The sequence below is a fragment of the Eutrigla gurnardus genome, assembly GCF_963514095.1.
Source record: "Eutrigla gurnardus genome assembly, chromosome: 20".
Classification (NCBI taxonomy): Eukaryota; Metazoa; Chordata; class Actinopteri; order Perciformes; family Triglidae; genus Eutrigla; species Eutrigla gurnardus.
The window spans coordinates 9,160,129-9,179,353 of NC_139931.1; the positions used below are offsets into that span (position 1 = coordinate 9,160,129).

General features: G+C 41.1%; 1 protein-coding gene and 2 pseudogenes across 3 annotated transcripts; all 3 read left to right on the forward strand.

Moving 5' to 3' along the window:
- The first annotated feature begins 856 nt into the window (after positions 1 to 856).
- On the forward strand, positions 857 to 8,414 carry LOC311031459 (cytochrome P450 2K1-like; annotated as a pseudogene). Its single transcript has 10 exons — positions 857 to 860; positions 1,048 to 1,200; positions 5,187 to 5,342; positions 5,539 to 5,688; positions 5,955 to 6,115; positions 6,708 to 6,887; positions 6,979 to 7,117; positions 7,211 to 7,395; positions 7,482 to 7,623; positions 8,228 to 8,414. The product of its transcript is annotated as a cytochrome P450 2K1-like (transcript).
- A 538-nt stretch (positions 8,415 to 8,952) lies between these two features.
- LOC311031038 (cytochrome P450 2K1-like) lies at positions 8,953 to 15,368 on the forward strand (annotated as a pseudogene). Its single transcript, XR_014599362.1, has 9 exons — positions 8,953 to 9,714; positions 10,227 to 10,391; positions 10,812 to 10,967; positions 11,050 to 11,210; positions 11,350 to 11,529; positions 11,835 to 11,976; positions 13,599 to 13,783; positions 13,916 to 14,057; positions 14,135 to 15,368. The product of XR_014599362.1 is annotated as a cytochrome P450 2K1-like (transcript).
- Positions 15,369 to 15,657: 289 nt separating this feature from the next.
- LOC311031460 (cytochrome P450 2K4-like) lies at positions 15,658 to 18,704 on the forward strand (the record flags this gene model as incomplete). The annotated part of the gene is made up of 9 exons (XM_084037765.1): positions 15,658 to 15,867; positions 15,961 to 16,123; positions 16,328 to 16,477; positions 16,742 to 16,902; positions 17,237 to 17,416; positions 17,490 to 17,631; positions 17,985 to 18,169; positions 18,256 to 18,397; positions 18,492 to 18,704. 9 exons carry the CDS (start codon positions 15,658 to 15,660, stop codon positions 18,677 to 18,679), a joined length of 1,521 nt encoding a protein of 506 aa, XP_083893891.1. The 3' UTR covers positions 18,680 to 18,704.
- Positions 18,705 to 19,225: the final 521 nt, after the last annotated feature.

Sequence of the window (19,225 nt, forward strand, 5' to 3'; positions counted from 1 at the left end):
TGTTTTCTGATGAGAAAAAGGAGATTGAGAGTATGTAATAAAGAGGACAATATAATTGTTCTAAATAAGATTTAGTTCACTCTCAACCCTGATGCTTCTTATGAAAAACCAGTATTTTGCACATTGATCCTTTGGAAAGGCTGCAGTTTAATACCAACAGTCTTGGTTTGCTCAGGTTGGTGATCAATCATTGTAGCCCAGTTAATTTAGTCAAGTAGTAAAGTTCTTTGAGCAAAAACTTGATGCTAGACATTAGATAAGATGTTGGGTACGATACAGTAGAATAGAAATGGAGACAAACAGCTTTAGAAGAGCCTACGTAGGCCTACTGGCGTGTATATAGACTATGTGTTAACTTCCTCTCAATTCAAAGTGCTGCTTCACGTCCCGCCATCATGTTCCTGTATTATTTTTTATGTAAAGTAAAACTATTATTGCACTGAACTCAACGGAACCCAGTGTGTTTCATTAACACTGAAAGGAGTCAGGTCTTATTGAGAAATATTTATGCCCTGGAGGACCTGAGAACTTTTTTCAACTCCTCTGGTTGCAAAAAGAAGTCTGATTGAATGGAAGTTTATGAGAAAATGACCCTACTTCTCACAAACTCACTCTGATATATTTCTCTGGCTGACAGTAAAACTGCGTCTGATGGAGGGAAGGAATACAGTCATATTGTCATGTTTTTCTTCATGGCAATCTGCAAAGCAGAGGAACTTATGTACAAATAAATAATTTACAAATCAAACTGGTGCTTTTGGCAGAGTAGACATTTTTACTGTCTTGCCAATGTTTTCACTTAATTTAATCAGTACTGGCAGTGGCTGGGGTACAAAAGGCAGGATATGTCCCTTTGATGGGTAGGTAGATGATTACTCCTCCTAAATCTCAGCTACAAATGCGTTCCAGTGGATGTGCATTTGAGTATAAACATCACTGTGTTCTAACTGCAAGGCTCAGTGAGTGGAGTGCCATTAACAGCAGGAGAAATGTCTCTTTTGGAAGATTTTGTTATCTACATTTTCTCTAATCCCACCACCTCTCTAGGAGTTGTTGCTCTCCTGCTCGTCATCTATCTAGTTTCTAGTAGTTTCACCTCTCAGGGATTTGGAAAAGAGCCTCCGGGTCCGAAGCCTCTTCCCCTGCTGGGCAACTTGCTGCAGCTGGATCTCAAGAGACTCCACAAATCCCTCTTTCGAGGTGAGTTAAACACTCTTCTACCAAAGCAAATACATTTTGAAACAGGTGTCACAATTTATTTGAGATGAGGTGAAAAGACGTATACTCAATTCATATCAATATTTCAATATCATTCGTTCTTTGGTTATTTTGTTTAAAAAACACAATTTAAAAAACAGGAAATTAAAAAAACAATCAAATGGGCCTCTTTTGTTTTTCTGGTTTACAACTGGTTTACAACTGGTTTACAACAAAACGGAAAGACAGTTTTGTTTTCTTGTTTACATGATGTTGTACGGAATATACAGTGAATGTCAGAATCTGTGACTGGAAATGCAGACTTGCGTTAGGCGGAAGCAGAACATGTAGCGGTTATGGCCGCACTTGAACCTCATGTTGACTTTATTCATGAAATTTTTGAGAGTGGGAAAATCACTTCAACAACTACCGGCCGATCTCCAACCTTCTGTTCCGCAGTAAGATCCTGGAAAAAGCAGTTGCCATCCAACTCCATCACCATATGTCCAACCATGAGCTCTATGAACCCCTTCAATCTGGATTCAGAGCACACCACAGCACCGAGACCGCCCTCATCAAAATCACAAATGATCTTCTTCTGATCACTGCTGACTCCGGACACACCAGTGAAATAATTCTGCTTGACCTCTCTGCAGTCTTTGACACTATCTCCATCCCATCCTCCTCAACCGCCTATCTCACTACCTACATCACCGGATCAGCTTTCTCCTGGATCCAGTCATACCTCTTTAACAGAAAACAGTGTGTCACACTCTGCAACTCCCACTCCCCCCAAGCCCCTGTCAACCAAGGCGTGCCTCAAGACTCTGCACTTGGACCCCCCCCTCTTTATCATCTACATGCTCCATCTTGGTCAGATCACCCACCAACATGGTCTCAAATTCCACTCATACACCGACGACACACAGCTCCACATCAGCACCAAACCATCCACTCAGCCCCCCCCCCCCCCCCCCCCCCCCCATCTCCCTGGTCTACTGCCTGCATAAAATCTAAGGATGTCAACAAACATAATCAAGCTCAACAGCAATAAAACAGAGCTCATGGATGCGGCCTCCAAGGCACTACTTTGAGAGGTTGGAGATCTCCTTAATATACACTCAACAAAAATATAAACGCAACACTTTTGTTTTTGCTCCCATTTTTCATGAGATGGACTTAAATATCTAAAATTCATTCCAGATACACAATATTACCATTTCTCTCAAACATTGTTCACAAATCAGTCTAAATGTGTGATAGTGAGCACTTCTGCTTTGCTGAGATAATCCATCCCACCTCACAGGTGTGCCACATCAAGATGCTGATCTGACATCATGATTAGTGCACAGGTGTGCCTTAGACTGTCCACAATAAAAGGCCACCCTGAAATGTGCATTTTTTTGCTTTATTGGGGGTCTGGGGACTCAGAACCAGTCAGTATCTGGTGTGACCACCATTTGCCTCATGCAGTGCAACACATCTTCTTCGCATAGAGTTTATCAGATTGTCAATTGTGGCCTGTGGAATGTTGGTCCACTCCTCTTCAATGGCTGTGCGAAGTTGCTGGATATTAGTGGGAACTGGTACACGGTGTCGTATACGCCGTCAAGCACATCCCAAACATGCTCAATGGGTGACATGTCCGGTGAGTATGCTGGCCATGCAAGAACTGGGACATTTTCAGCTTCCAAGAATTGTGTACAGATCCTTGCAACATGGGGCCGTGCATTATCTTGCTGAAACATGAGGTGATGTTCATGGATGTATGGCACAACAATGGGCCTCAGGATCTCATCACGGTATCTCTGTGCATTCAAAATGCCATCAATAAAATGCACCTGTGTTCTTCGTCCATAACAGATGCCTTCCCATACCATAACCCCACCACCACCATGGGCCACTCGATCCACAACATTGACATCAGCAAAGCGCTCACCCACACGACGACACACACGCTGTCTGCCGTCTGCCCTGAACAATGTAAACCGAGATTCATCCGTGAAGAGAACACCTCTCCAACGTGCCAGACGCCATCGAATGTGAGCATTTGCCCACTCAAGTCTGTTACGGCGACGAGCTGGAGTCAGGTCAAGACCCCGATGAGGACGACGAGCATGCAGTTGAGCTTCCCTGAGACGGTTTCTGACAGTTTGTGCAGAAATTGTTTGGTTATGCAAACCAATTGTTTCTGCAGCTGTCTGAGTGGCTGGTCTCAGACGATCTTGGAGGTGAACCTGCTGGATGTGGAGGTCCTAGGCTGGTGTGGTTACACGTGGTCTGCGGTTGTGAGGCCGGTTGGATGTACTGCCATATTCTCTGAAACGCCTTTGGAGACGGCTTATGGTGGAGAAATGAACATTCAATGCACGAGCAACAGATCTGGTTGACATTCCTGCTGTCAGCATGCCAATTGCACGCTCCCTCAATGCTTGTGGCATCTGTGGCATTTTGCTGTGAGACAAAACTGCACATTTCAGAGTGGCCTTTTATTGTGGGCAGTATAAGGTACACCTGTGCACTAATCATGATGTCAGATCAGCATCTTGATGTGGCACACCTGTGAGGTGGGATGGATTATCTCAGCAAAGCAGAAGTGCTCACTATCACACATTTAGACTGATTTGTGAACAATGTTTGAGAGAAATGGTAATATTGTGTATCTGGAATGAATTTTAGATCTTTAAGTCCATCTCATGAAAAATGGGAGCAAAAACAAAAGTGTTGCGTTTATATTTTTGTTGAGTGTAGATGGGTACTCCATCTGCCCATTCTCTGAAGTCTGCAACCTTGGCGTCATCCTGGACTCCAACCTTTCCTTCCAGTCCCACATCCGCCTTCTTTCACCTCAGAAATATCTCCAGACTCTGTGGCAGAAACCCTCATTCATGCCTTCGTCACCTCCCATCTGGATTACTGTCATAGAGTCCTTTCTGGAGTACACACCAAAACCCTGGATAGGCTACAATATAAACTCCGCTGCCAGGTATCTCACTAGAGATGCACCAATCCGATACCTGCATCAGATATCGGCTCCGATATTGACTAATTAGCTGGATCAGATATCGGATGAATGAGGCCGATCCAGCATTCCAATCCAGTCATTTCATTTTTATTAATATCATACACAGCAATACAGTTACAGCGATCTAGTCATTTCAATTCTATGTTTGCAACGCTGGTTACGTCATCACGCAGAGCAGCTAGTGATGAGCAAACACAGAGCAACATGGAGCAAGTGCCGGTTAATTAAGCCATTGTTTGTTGGGTTTCAGGCAGCTGCTATGTTTTTATATTACATTTTAAAATATCTGTTTGCAGTGCACTTTACATGGTTACAAGTGTTATTTATTTATTTTTGCTGCCAATGTACACTTTGTTATTTGTTAATAAATAATATTGAGTACATTTATATCTGTGGCAATGTCACATGGCAAGGTATACGGTTCATTCATTCAACAGTAGTATCGGATCGGTATCGGGTATCGGCCGATATGGTCAGCCCAGGTATCGGTATCAGATTGGATCGGAAGAAAACTGGATAGGTGCATCTCTAGTTCTCACCCACACCAAGCCCTGGCAACACATCATCCCAACCCTCATCCACCTCTACTGGCTTCCAATTAACTTCTACATAAAGAACAAAATCCTCCTTCCCAGCTAAAAATCCCTCCATTCCTCACCCCTCAATACCTCTCTGACCTCCTTGTACCGTACTCCCGGTTTCGCAAACCTCTGTTCCTCAGAAACTGGCCTGCTCTCCATCCCCCACACCAGACTCTATACCTTTGGAGACAGAGCGTTCAGCACCACAGCCCCCACTCTCTGGAATGCTCTCCCCACAGTCATTCTAAACGCATCCTTAGACAAATTTTAAAAAATCAACGAACACCGTAGGAGAATTGTTTTTGTTTTGAAATAACCCATGGACGAACGATACACAGATTCAACACCATCTCTGAATCTATTTTTTTGTTCAAAGCTCTCAGAGAAACACGGGTCTGTGTTTACGGTGTACTTTGGAACCAGTAAAGTGGTGGTCCTGGCCGGTTACAAGACAGTCAAAGAAGCTCTGGTCAGCTACGCAGAAGAATTTGGAGACCGAAGCATCACTCCTATTTTTCATGATTTAAATCAAGGCAACGGTGTGTTTATTTTTCAATACAATATCCAATAATATCAATGAGAAGTCATAGCAATAGTAAAGCCACAAAAAACGTTTTATGTACTACAAAAAATTTCTACTTTGTTTTATGTAGGCGATTCACTGACTAGAATTATATCTAAAAATCTATACATGATAGTTCATATTACATTTAACCTGCATGTTGTGTTTAATAGGAATTATATTTGCAAATGGAGAATCATGAAAAGAGATGAGACGTTTTGCACTCACCACCCTCAGAGACTTTGGAATGGGCAAACGAGTCACTGACGAAAAAATCTTGGAGGAATGTCAACATTTGGTCCAAATGATTGAAAAGCATGAAGGTATGGAGATAAATACATGACAAGGTGTTCTGATATACGAAAATAGCAGATGACGTCAAGGAGGTCTTATCGTAATGCTGAGTGACATTTCTTCCAAATAGTTTATTTTCCAATTCAGGTTACATCTTATTGTGCTCAGAAAATGATAAGTTGTGTTCAAGTGCTCCATATTTTAATGTTTTTGTTGCCACTTTCATGGTGAGGTTTGCTTTGATATTAAGTTTGCTCTTAAGTCTTAATAATATAATTTTTGTCACATTTTACAGGGAAACCATTTGACACAGCACACCCGCTGAGTTATGCAGCATCCAACATCATCTCATCCATTGTGTATGGCAGCAGGTTTGAATACAATGACCCCCGATTCACAAACATGGTGACAAGAGCGCACGACACCATACACGTTGTCGGCTCTGCACCAATCCAGGTGGGTTTTATATTTGCCTTTTAAATTACTCTGGTGAGCAAGCAAGCAATGTTTACTGACAAATGCATGATTCAGGCCCAATTTGAAACAGCCCCATTTCTTCTGGTCTAATCTTTCTCTTCTCCTGTTCTCTCCAGTCACCTATCCTCCTTTCCCTTCTTCTTATTAATTAATTCATTTGATTCACCAGCATCTTTTAATAGTTTATAATATTATTTGTCTTACATATTTTTTATTATTACATTGATCTATTACTATAGTGTATTGCTATCTTCTCCTCTACCCTACTCTCCAGTCATCTCTTCTCTTTTTCTCTATTTTCCTCTCCTTTCGACTTATTCTCACATAACTACTTACAGTCTAGTTTTACATATTTATAATATATTTGGGATTAGACAGGACAATGTTTGACATTTAATTGTACCGATCCACAATAGTCCTGCAAAACAGCTTCTGGTCATTTGTAACATGAAATAATGAGACACACAGCACAAATCTCACTGTAAAATGAAGACTTTTATTATTCCATGAAATCTTCTTTGGTTGCTGATTGTCTTCACTAACCTTTGTTGTTTTCACTGTTACATCACAGCTCTACAACATCTTTCCCAGGCTGTTCAGTTGGATAAAAAACAGGCAGCTGTTCTTAAAAAATGTTGAGGATGCTGTCAGAGATATCAAAGAATTAATCAAAGACCTAAAAGAGACGCTGAACACTCACATCTACAGGGGATTTGTGGACTGTTTTCTGATTCGGAAGCAGAAAGAAGATGTAAGACCAAACACGTTTACATCTTTATTAAAACAAATTCGAATAAAAAACAGTCTAATTTATGCTGATGTGTGGACGTTCTTTCTCTTAGGACTCTTCTGTTATGGACAATCACTACCATGAGAAAAACTTGATATTTACAGTGGCCAACCTGTTTGCAGCTGGGACTGACACCACAGCTACACTGACATGGGGTTTACTGTTTATGGCTAAATATCCACATGTACAAGGTAAAGAGAGAGATTCTTTGGCAGCTTCACAGAGGCCAAGGATTAGTCTTGTTTAAATGAATGCAGCAAATAATACTTATTTGTTAAACCCAGACCAGGTCCAGGAGGAGCTCAGCAGGGTGGTAGGAAGCCGTCAGGTCAGAGTTGAGGACCGGAAGAACCTGCCGTACACTGATGCTGTCATCCATGAGACACAGAGACTGGCCAACATTGTCCCCATGGCCATTCCTCACAAAACCAGCCGAGACGTCACCTTCCAGGGCTACTTCATCAAAGAGGCTAGTTGTTCACATCTGTTATTTATTATTGGAAATGTTCATCTACTTCTGAAAAGGTGAAAATGTACTTTTATTTTTGCCTACAGGGGACGACTGTGTTTCCTCTACTTACTTCTGTCCTGCACGATGAGAGTGAATGGGAGACCCCACACTGTTTCAACCCTTCCCACTTCCTGGATAAGGAGGGTAAATTCATCAGGAGAGACGCCTTCATGCCCTTTTCTGCAGGTACAACACGGTCATCAGGATTTTGTTAACTAGGGACAACGGATGTATTTGTATACAATTGACCCTTCGCCTCCTAACAGACTGGCAAATCATTGCATAGCTTGAACCAGATTTCAGGTCATGTTATGGACTTTGAGCTAGTCACGGTTAAAACGTTGCATAATAGTGATGCTTGTTACGCAGATGTACATTTCTAAAACCTGTGGAGCTAACAGCAGAGTAGGTTGGCTAATCCTTAACCAGTGCTAGCACTTCTATGCTACGCTAGCTACTGGAGGTGTACTGAATGCTAACACATGCTGCTTTTGCTTTTTAATGATTGTAACAGTGAAAAAACACAGGAACAGTGTTTTACTTTGTTTAATTCCTTCTGTCTCGTCAGCCAGCTGATGTGGTGGTATATTTTTCCACTATGATCTGCAGGCTTTAGATTCTATCGTCATCTTTTTAACCTGCTGTTGAATCAGTCTGATGTCTAGTATTTCCTATATTTTAGACCCTTTGACTCCATGGTAAGTCTGGCAGGTTAACCGAGTAGCAGCAGGGTTAGCAGACTTGGCAAAGGTTTCATTCTGAAGACGTGACCCACTCTTGGTTCTTGCAGGTCGTAGGGTGTGTCTTGGAGAGAGTTTGGCCAGAATGGAGCTCTTCCTCTTCCTCGCCTCACTCCTCCAGCGCTTCCGTTTCACGCCTCCACCGGAGTTGCAGAGGATGAACTGGATCTGAATCCAGTGGTGGGCTTCACCCTCAGCCCCCCACCTCATGAGCTGTGTGCCGTCAGTCGCCAATGAAGAAAAGAGCTGTATCATTGTAGTTTTTATGCCATGACAGAATAGTCAGTATAAGCTGCTATGTGTCAACAAACCAAAAGAATAGCGCAGAAATGATACATGATACAAATAATGAAATAGTTTTAATTTTCATTTGTGGAAAGGCTCACTAGATGACACACAAAAAATGTAGAACATGAGGATGACGCATTCCAGTACCTATAGTATTACACTATTTAATATCATGCCAGAAAGTACGTCCCAATACATAGAATGCCAAATGCATTTTCCCAAAAATACCAAGATGTCCTCCTGCATCTGGTCACACTTTGCCTTTTTAAAACCAGCATGTTTTCTGGCTATTCTGACCCACAATCCTCTGCACAACAGCAAGAGGTTCAAATGCAATGTACCTGTAAGGCCTGCAACAGTATGGACTAAAAGTATAAAAGGAGCGATTTGGAATTCAGCCATTGATTAACTTCACTGAGGCATCTGCTGGGAGGGTGTCATAGCAGCCTACATGGGTGAGAGTTACAATTCTGCCACAATTTAAAATATATTTAATGAAAAATACATAAATAAGCCTTCTATTTGAAAATGTTGTTCTATAGATCTGCCGCCATCAATTGACCCAAAAGGTTCTGTCAGGTTGAGCGCCAGCAGCTCCAGGTTCACTGCACATCTGCCCATAGCTCAAGACTGTATCCCTGTGTCAATAGCCTATAGTTGTGAGGCAGCGGCCATCTTTGGACTACACCTTTTTTTGACAGGAACAACTTTCCCCACAATTTAAAATGTGAATCGATATTGAGGAGCAGTGAAGTTGGATTGTATGGCCTTTGATAAAACATTCAGAATAATAATGTTCATAATGATTTAAGTCTCACATAGAGGTTCAGTTTGGACTTTGTTGACGTCACTCAGCTCAGTGTTGAATACATTTTAACTATATTAACTTCTTATTCTGTTTACATACCTATGGACTGGGTCTTGCAATCAATTTAGCAGTTGGACATCCGCCAAAGCGAATAAAGATTCTCGCGGCTATAATAGAGGACATTTTACTGTCTCAGGTCTCATAAAAGACAAGAACATTCTTTCTCACTTTGTTAAAAGTGTGGCTGTCATGGAAAACATTTCTCTGTTCTATCCCAGTACAACCTCTCTACTGGGTGCTGTTTGTATCCTACTTGTCTTGTATGTACTTTTCTCCAACTCTGACTGTCAAAGAAAGAAGCCTCCGGGACCCAGACCACTGCCGGTGTTTGGCAATTTGCTGCAGCTGGATCTTAAGTCATTGCACAATACGCTGTGCGAGGTAAGCAAGTGACATGGAAAACTAAATTAACTATATACTGTTTATGCACTTCCATTCAAAAGTGTGGAATCACCTTTTATTTTGATGCTATTGTAACATAGTTTAAACGGTATAAAACCAGTATTTTTGTCCCCAAACTAATTTTCCAGTCAAGCAAAGTGTAAGTCACCCTAGATCATTATTGACTGACTTTCTAAATATTATGTTCATCTTATATTCCCTAAATATTTTGGAAATTAAAGAGGCACATTCTGAATTTCTACAGTCATTAAAATATACTATGAGATTTGATCGTTTTTGACTTAAAACTATGCAATTTAAAGTAATTTTGGACCACTATTATTAATACAGAGAACTCCCAAAAGCTTAAAGACAAAACTTGCTCTAAATCCAGATCAAAATTTTGCAGGACACAAAAACATTTAAATGATAATGTGATTACATAACTGTTTTGAAATGGTTAATATATGTTATTGCTTTAATGTGATATGGTCTGCTTTTTTGTGTCATAGCTTTCCAAGAAATATGGATCAGTGTTTACAATATATTTGGGACCCCAGAAATTTGTAGTCCTGGCAGGATACAAGACAGTGAAGCAGGCTCTGGTCAACTATGCTGTGGAGTTTGGAGAGAGACTGGTCACTCCGATATAGGCAGTGACATAAGTGGTCCACATAGTAGGTATAAGAAGCAGAAGCAGATCTTTGTGACAATCACTCACACAACAAGTTAATCAAAGCTATAATCATCTCATTCAATGAGTATGTTGATATAACACTTAACTGTCTACTGCCACAATAGCTAAGTTGTGCTTTGAGTGCAAAGGTTCTTCCAGAGGTTGTGATGTTGCAAATGATCTGCAATGCAAATGTGTTTAGAAAACCTACAAAAGAATAATGCAAATAAATCTTATTTACTCATTTGTAAATGCACAATTTATGCCTCTGCAAATAGCAAGCTATTAGTGCCTTCACTCATTCAACTCTTGCAGTGTGCAGTGCAGTTACTCTTGCTATAAAACCCTTGCTAAAAATTTTCAACAAAATTCCAATGACGCAAATTACATTTTGATACATGTCTACTTGATTTCACTGCAGGTAAAGGAATTCTATTTGCCAATGGAGAATTATGGAAAGAAATGAGGCGTTTTACTCTGAGCAACCTGAGAGACTTTGGGATGGGCAAAAAAGCAGCAGAGGAGAAAATCGTTGAGGAGACTCAGTATCTGATCGAAGTGTTTGAAAGACATGAAGGTAACTCTTCTCCCGTATTACGTCTTCAGAAGGATACTATACTGTTTGTTGTTTTACACGATACACTTTTTGTTTGTTTTAGGTAAACCCTTCACTTCTACCCAGTCAATAAACTATGCAGTCTCCAACATTATCAGTTCAATTATCTATGGCAGCAGATTTGATTACAGTGATCCAGAATTTAGACGCATGGTAGACCGGGCCAATGACACCCTTCGACTCTCAGGCTCTCCTTCAGTACAGGTACGCCTTTTGCCTTTCACTAAATAAACCAAAAGATGAATGAATGAATTACAGCCTCATGGGCCATTCGATAGACGTTATATTGTTCTTTAATATTATACAGGTTAAATGTGTGTTATTCTCTGTTTATCTACAACAGTTGTATAACATGTTCCCCTGGATGTGTGGATGGGTGAGGAACAGGAAGCGTCTCAGGCAGAACGTTGCTGAAAACAAAGAACACATGAGGCCGCTGATCGGACGTTTACAAGAAACTTTGAATCCTCAAATGTGCAGAGGATTTGTGGACGCCTTTCTCGCCCACAAACAGAAGCTAGAGGTGCTCAAGTCTAGTGTAATATCATAATCCATTTTTTAATCTCTAATTGTTCATTTCTGTTCTTTTTATTAAATATTGATTTACAGGACTATACCAGTCTAATTCTGACATCTCTCAATTAGCAGGGATCCCCCGTCTCCAACACATCTTGTGTGCATCAGTGTTTAGTAGAGCTCACCCTAACTGTTTCCTTTAATGCTTGACATGAATTCATAACACCATTCCATTTCTATGAAATAAATTAATAGCTAGAAGATGAAAACTAGTTAGAGCTTCAATCTAAACACATTTCCCTTCTTCATAAGGATTCAGGAATTACGGACTCGTACTACAAAACGGAGCACCTTGTGTCAACCGTTGCCAACGTCTTTTCTGCTGGTACTGATACGACAGCAACTACACTGAGATGGGCTATGTTGCTCATGGCCAAATATCCTCATGTACAAGGTGATTACACACTTGTTTTCTTGCTTTAAGATTATTATTTGCTAGATAGTATTGTGAAAGATAGTCAGGAGGGGGCGCGGGGCGGGGGTTTGATGGATTCACATGTGCAGTTTTTGGATTTCATGAATGGATAAAAGAAACTTAGACAACGCTGCACAGGACTTTTCTGAGTGTAGCTCCTTACTTTGTGTTACTCATGTGTTGCTTTGGAAATGTTCTGTATTCCCCACGGACCTGGATACAATATGTTGCAACAGTCATAGTCATTAGTCATTTGTTCTAATTCAATTCAATTCAATTTTATTTATTTATATGGCACCATTCATGCAGGTAAATGCAACACAAAGTGCCGTACAGAAAATACAAATTTAGAAAATAAGAACAAAACAACAACAACAATAAAAACAACAACAACAGAAAGAAAGACCCGACCCCCCACCCGGAACACACTCGCACACTCACACTAACATGCACGCAACTCGGCACACCACACACACACACACACACCCCCACGCACTGCATTGGCCAAAACTGTAGAGACATGGCTCGGCACTGAGACATCGGTGAGTGAAAGGCCATCCACACCATGAGGGACTCTGGTTCCCGTCAGTCGACGGTAAAAGAGATAAAATAATGTAAAATAGAACAAGATAGCAGTAATAAAATAAATAGCAAAAACTAGATAAAAAAGCTAAATAGCTAAATAGGATAGAATAAAATCAGTATAAACTACTAAAATAAGCAAACTTAAAATAATAGATTAAAACTTGGGGAATAAAATAGCAGACTTAAAATAATAGAAAGTTAATTAATTAAAAGCCAGACTAAAAAGATGAGTCTTGAGCCGTTTTTTAAAAACATCAACATTCTCTGCGGCCCTGAGGTTCTGCGGCAGGCTGTTCCACAGTCGGGGACCATAATAACTAAAAGCCGCCTCCCCCGTGTGTTTTCAATCTGACTTGTGGAACGGTTAAAAGGCCGGTGGACTAATAAATCCAGTTGCAGTAAAATGCCTGCCCACTAGGGAGCAGTATTGACCATGTCTTTATGGACCTTGCTTTGTGCACTGGTGCACAGTCATGTTAGAACAGGAAGGGGCCATCCCTAAACTGTTCCCACAAAGGGAGCATGGAATTGTCCCACATCTCTTGGTTCCTTTCACTCGAACTAAGGGGCCAAGCCCAGCTCCTGAAAAGCAACCCCACACCATAATCCCCCCTTCTCTACACTGTTCTTGAGCGTATCTGAAGGCCACATGAAGTTTGGAGGTCTGTAGAGACTGACTCTGCAGAAAGTTGGCGACCTCTCTGCACTGTGCCTCAGCATCCGCTGAACCTGCTCCATCATTTTAGAGAGATGAGAGCGACCCATTCTTTCACAAATGTTTGTAGAAACAGTCTGCATGCCTAGGTGCTTGCTTTTATATACTGTGGCCATGGAAGTGGAACACCTGATTTCAATTATTTGGATGGTTGAGTGAATACTTTTGGCAATATAGTGTATCTTGTTTATGCAAAATCCTGTGACATAGCAATTGCAATGTGTTGGGGAATGTGTTCATTATTGTTACCTGTTTCTGACAGTTTGTGAGAGGCAGATATCTTACTCTTTTTATTTTCCAGACCAGGTCCAGGCAGAGCTGAGCAGGGTGGTTGGAAGCCGTCAGGTCAAGACAGAGGACAGGATGAACCTGCCCTACTGTGACGCTGTCATCCATGAGACACAGAGACTGGCAAATATCCTTCCCAGCTCTATTCCTCACACCACCAGCACGGATGTGACCTTTCAGGGCTATTTTATAAGAGAGGTAAAAATCCAACTAATCAAGTCATGTAAAATAATTGAAGACGATGCAACCGTATGCTTGATTGTTGAAAGATATGAAGTTTGTACTGCTCTTTATATCATTGGTAATTATTAATGAAGTGTCTTCCTCAAGGGAACCCCTGTGTTTCCTCTTTTGACATCTGTCCTGTGGGATGAAAGTGAATGGGAGAGCCCACGCACCTTCAACCCTGCCCATTTCTTGGACAAGGATGGGAAGTTTGTCAAGAGAGATGCCTTCATGCCTTTCTCTGCAGGTTAGCAAACTCAAAGAACACTCCTTGTCCATTCCAACTGAAGTTTTTCCGATTATCTGAAGCTTGGTCTCTCCCAGGTCGCAGGGCGTGTCTGGGAGAAAGTCTGGCTAGGATGGAGCTCTTCCTGTTCTTCACCTCCCTCCTGCAGCGCTTCCGTTTCACTCCTCCACCTGGAGTCACAGAGGAGGAACTGGACCTGACTCCAGCTGTAGGCTTCACCCTCAACCCGTCACCTCATGAGCTTTGTGCGGTCAGTCGAGAGGGATTTCAAAATTAATACTTCAGCATTGTTGGACACTTTTGCACAGTGGAAAGCTTCTGAGATTCCAATATCATTCAAAAAGTAACACTACTGTCCACTTTTAAACCAGCTGATTATTATTATTATATTATTATAATTATTTTTAAATGTTTTTCTTCAAATGATGTGATCTGGCAGGGTTTGTGTATCAGCAAGGGATTATTAGTTGAGAAATGACCACTATGTCACAATGGGCTAACTTAAAGCTGCACCAATTAAACTACTAGAAGTTATTTGCTAAACGTAGCCAAAACATTTAAAAGGGAACTAAATTCCAAATTGAGAATGTATGTTTAATTGAGGGATCGCCTCCAAACGGTTCTCAACATTACGATGGCTATGCAATGATTTAATGGAAATACAGCTTATTGTCACTGAGTTCAAAAGATAGATAGGAAAGAGTAGACAAGGTCACGGGCAAACAAGAAGAGAGTGTCTGTCACTGATTAAGTGCTGGTGCACACTTTACCCGAATAAAGGAGGCAATCAGGTTTTATGTCAGATTATAAGTTTAAGGTTGTTGTGGCATTGCACTACTGAAATCGGTACTTTGGACACTCGAGTGATCCTTACTGCACAATGGTGCCACCTGGTTGAATGACTGATGATTTGATGCTTATGTTATTTGACATATCACGGCTTTGTGCTTTACTACACAATAACTACAAACCTAACAATTGTTGATTGTGACACATAAATTATGTATACTGTATGTAGGTTCCTTAATCCTGTCTCACAGCCAACCTCTGGTCTGAAATGTGCATTCTCTCTACTGGCCATCAGGGGGCAACTCCTCTGGTTGCAAAAAGAAGTCTGATTGAATGGAAGTCTATGAGAAAATGACCCTACTTCTCACTTGATGTATCATTATAGTAAACATAATAAACATGTTACTGTTCATGTTAAATAATTAAACAGGATGCATATGTCAAAGATGGAGCTCTTCCTGTTCTTAACCTCCCTCCTGCCACCTGCAGCACTCTCGATTCACTCACTCTGATATATTACTCTGGCTGTCTGATGGAGGGAAGGAATACAGTCATATTGTCATGTTTTTCTTTGTGACAGTCTGCAAAGCAGAGGAACTTATGTACACATAAATCATTAACAAATCGAACTGGTGCTTTTGGCAGAGTGGACATTTTTACTGTCTTGCCAATGTTTTCACTTTATTTATTCAGTGCAGGCTGGGGTACAATATGTCCCTTTGAGTGCCAGTGGATGTGCATTTGAGTATAAACATCACTGTGTTTTTCACTGCAAGGCTCAGTGAGTGGAGTGCCATTAACAGCAGGAGAAATGTTTCTTTTGGAGGATTTTGTTGTCTACATTTTCTCTAATCCCACCACTTCTCTGGGAGTTGTTGCTCTCCTGCTGGTCGTCTATCTAGTTTCTAGTAGTTTCACCTCCCAGGGATTTGGAAAAGAGCCTCCGGGTCCGAAGCCTCTTCCCCTGCTGGGCAACTTGCTGCAGCTGGATCTCAAGAGACTCCACGAATCCCTCTTTGAGGTGAGTTAAACACTCTTCTACCAAAGCAAATGCATTTTGTAACAATTTATTGAAGTCTACACTCTCTGAATCTACATTTTTTATTTTTTAAAGCTTTCAAAGAAACATGGGTCTGTGTTTACGGTGTACTTTGCAACCAGTAAAGTGGTGGTGCTGGCCGGTTACAAGACAGTCAAAGAAGCTCTGGTCAGCTACGCAGAAGAATTTGGGAACAGAGACGTCACTCCTATTTTTCATGATGCACATAATGGTCAAGGTAGGTCATGGTATCAACCTTTACATAACTTTTTAAGTACAGTGTATTTTTTTGTTAGCATCAACCAAATATCAATGAGCAATCATAGTAAGACCACACACACCAGTATATTTGTCATTTGTTTGATAATACACTGTTTTAAACACATTTTTTAAATGTCTACTTTGTTCATATTACATTTAACCTGCATGTTGTGTTTAATAGGAATTGTATTTTCAAATGGAGAATCATGGAAAGAGATGAGACGTTTTGCACTCACCACCCTCAGAGACTTTGGAATGGGCAAACGAGTCGCTGAGGAAAAAATCTTGGAGGAATGTCAACATTTGGTCCAAATGATTGAAAAGCATGAAGGTATGGAGATAAATACATGACAAGGTGTTCTGATATACGAAAATAGCAGATGACATCAAAGTGGTGTTATCGTAATGCTGAGTGACATTTCCTCCACAGAGTTTATTTTTTCAGTATCAGGACAAGTCTTAGTGCATTATTGTTCTGAGAAAATTATAAGTTGAGTTCAAATCCTCACCCATATTTTAATGTTTTTAGTTGCCGCTGATTTGCCACTCATTTGCTCTGAAGTCTTAATAAGATCATTATTTGTCACATTTACAGGGAAACCATTTGATACAGGACACCCACTAAATTGTGCAGCATCCAACATCATCTCCGCGATTGTGTATGGCAGCAGGTTTGAATACAATGACCCCCGATTCAAAGACCTGATGACAAGAACGCAAAACAACACACGAATTTTTGGCTCTGTACAAATCCAGGTACACTTCATGTTTGCTTTTTAAATTACATAGTATTGTAAGGATTAGACAAAGATCAATTATTTCTTTACACAATAGACTGGGGGGGATTTTGGGCAAATTTTAAGTTACACAAAAAGAAAGTGCTCGTCAGACTGAAAAAATAGGGAAATGCAGCTATTTGACTATTATTTAACTGTTTTAAATAACTGATCAAATGTGTCTCAATGCAAAATATACATAATGACCACAGCACAAATCTCACTGTTTAATGAAGACTATATTATTCCATGAAATTTTCTTTGGTTGTTGATTGTTTTCACTAACCTTTGTTGTGTTCACTGTTGCGTCACAGCTCTACAACATCTTTCCCAGGCTGTTCAGTTGGATAAAAAACAGGCAGCTCATATTAAAAAATATTGAGGTGACTGTCAGTAATGTCAAAGAATTAATCAAAGACCTAAAAGAGACGCTGGACACTCACATCTGCAGGGGATTTGTGGACTGTTTTCTGATTCGGAAGCAGAAAGAAGATGTAAGACCAAACACGTTTACATCTTTAATCAAACCAAAAATAACATATTTTGTGTGAATGTTCTTTTTCCTAGGAGTCTTCTGTTATGGACCATCACTACCATGAGAAAAACCTTATATTTACAGTAATCAACCTGTTTGCAGCTGGGACTGACACCACAGCGACTACACTGAAATGGGGTTTACTGTTGATGGCTAAATATCCACATGTACAAGGTAAAGAGAGAGAGAGAGAGAGAGAGAGAGAGAGAGGGGGGGGGGAGAGAGAGAGAGAGAGAGAGAGAGAGAGATGGGGCTTGTTGGTGTGCATTTATGTTTTCATTAAAGAATATTTTGCTTGTATGTAGAGCTGGAATGAAGAGGAAATGTCCAGCTAAAGTGGTATATTTATGAGCATCAGCTTCTTAGCATGCTAACCTAATTTGGTAACTTGGTAAACATTATATACCTGCTCTACATTATGTAGCCTTGCCATTGTGAACATGTTAGCACAATGTTGCGTTGCATAGCATCAGGTATAACCGTATAAATGATGAATGCAGCAAAGAATATTTATTTGTTAAACCCAGACCAGGTCCAGGAGGAGCTCAGCAGGGTGGTAGGAAGCCGTCAGGTCAGAGTCGAGGACCGGAAGAACCTGCCGTACACTGATGCTGTCATCCATGAGACACAGAGACTGGCCAACATTGCCCCCATTGCCATTCCTCACAAAACCAGCCGAGACGTCACCTTCCAGGGCTACTTCATCAAAGAGGCTAGTTGCTCACATCTGTTATTTATTGTTGGAAATGTTCAGCTACTTCTGAAAAGGTGAAAACGTACTTTTATTTTTGCCTACAGGGGACGACTGTGTTTCCTCTTCTTGCTTCTGTCCTGCACGATGAGAGTGAATGGGAGACCCCACACTGTTTCAACCCTTCCCACTTCCTGGATAAGGAGGGTAAATTCATCAGGAGAGACGCCTTCATGCCCTTTTCTGCAGGTACAACACCGTCATCAGGATTTTGTATTTTATGGATTGCAGAGACATTTTACACGGCATGGTCCATCTCTTTGCAAATCTCTTGGTTTTGCAGGTCGCAGGGCGTGTCTGGGAGAAAGTATGGCTAAGATGGAGCTCTTCCTCTTCCTAACCTCCCTCCTCCAGCGCTTTCGTTTCACTCCTCCACCTGGAGTCACAGAGGAGGAACTGGACCTGACACCAGTTGTGAGCTTAGCTCTCGACCCGCAGCCTCATGAGCTTTGTGCTGTCAGTCGCCAATAAGGAAGAGAGCTGGAGCATGGCATTAGGGAGGGGTAACATGCTGTGCAGCTCTTATGTACAAATAAATCATTTACAAATCGAACTGGTGCTTTTGGCAGAGTAGACATTTTTACTGTCTTGCCAATGTTTTCACTTAATTTAATCAGTACTGGCAGTGGCTGGGGTACAAAAGGCAGGATATGTCCCTTTGATGGGTATCACTGTGTTCTAACTGCAAGGCTCAGTGCCATTAACAGCAGGAGAAATGTCTCTTTTGGAGGATTTTGTTGTCTACATTTTCTCTAATCCCACCACTTCTCTGGGAGTTGTTGCTCTCCTGCTCGTCATCTATCTAGTTTCTTGTAGTTTCACCTCTCAGGGATTTGGAAAAGAGCCTCCGGGTCCGAAGCCTCTTCCCCTGCTGGGCAACTTGCTGCAGCTGGATCTCAAGAGACTTCACAAATCCCTCTTTGAGCTGAGTTAAACACTCTTCTACCAAAGCAAATGCATTTTGAAACAGGTGTCACAATTTATTTGAGATGAGGTGAAAAGACGTATACTCAATTC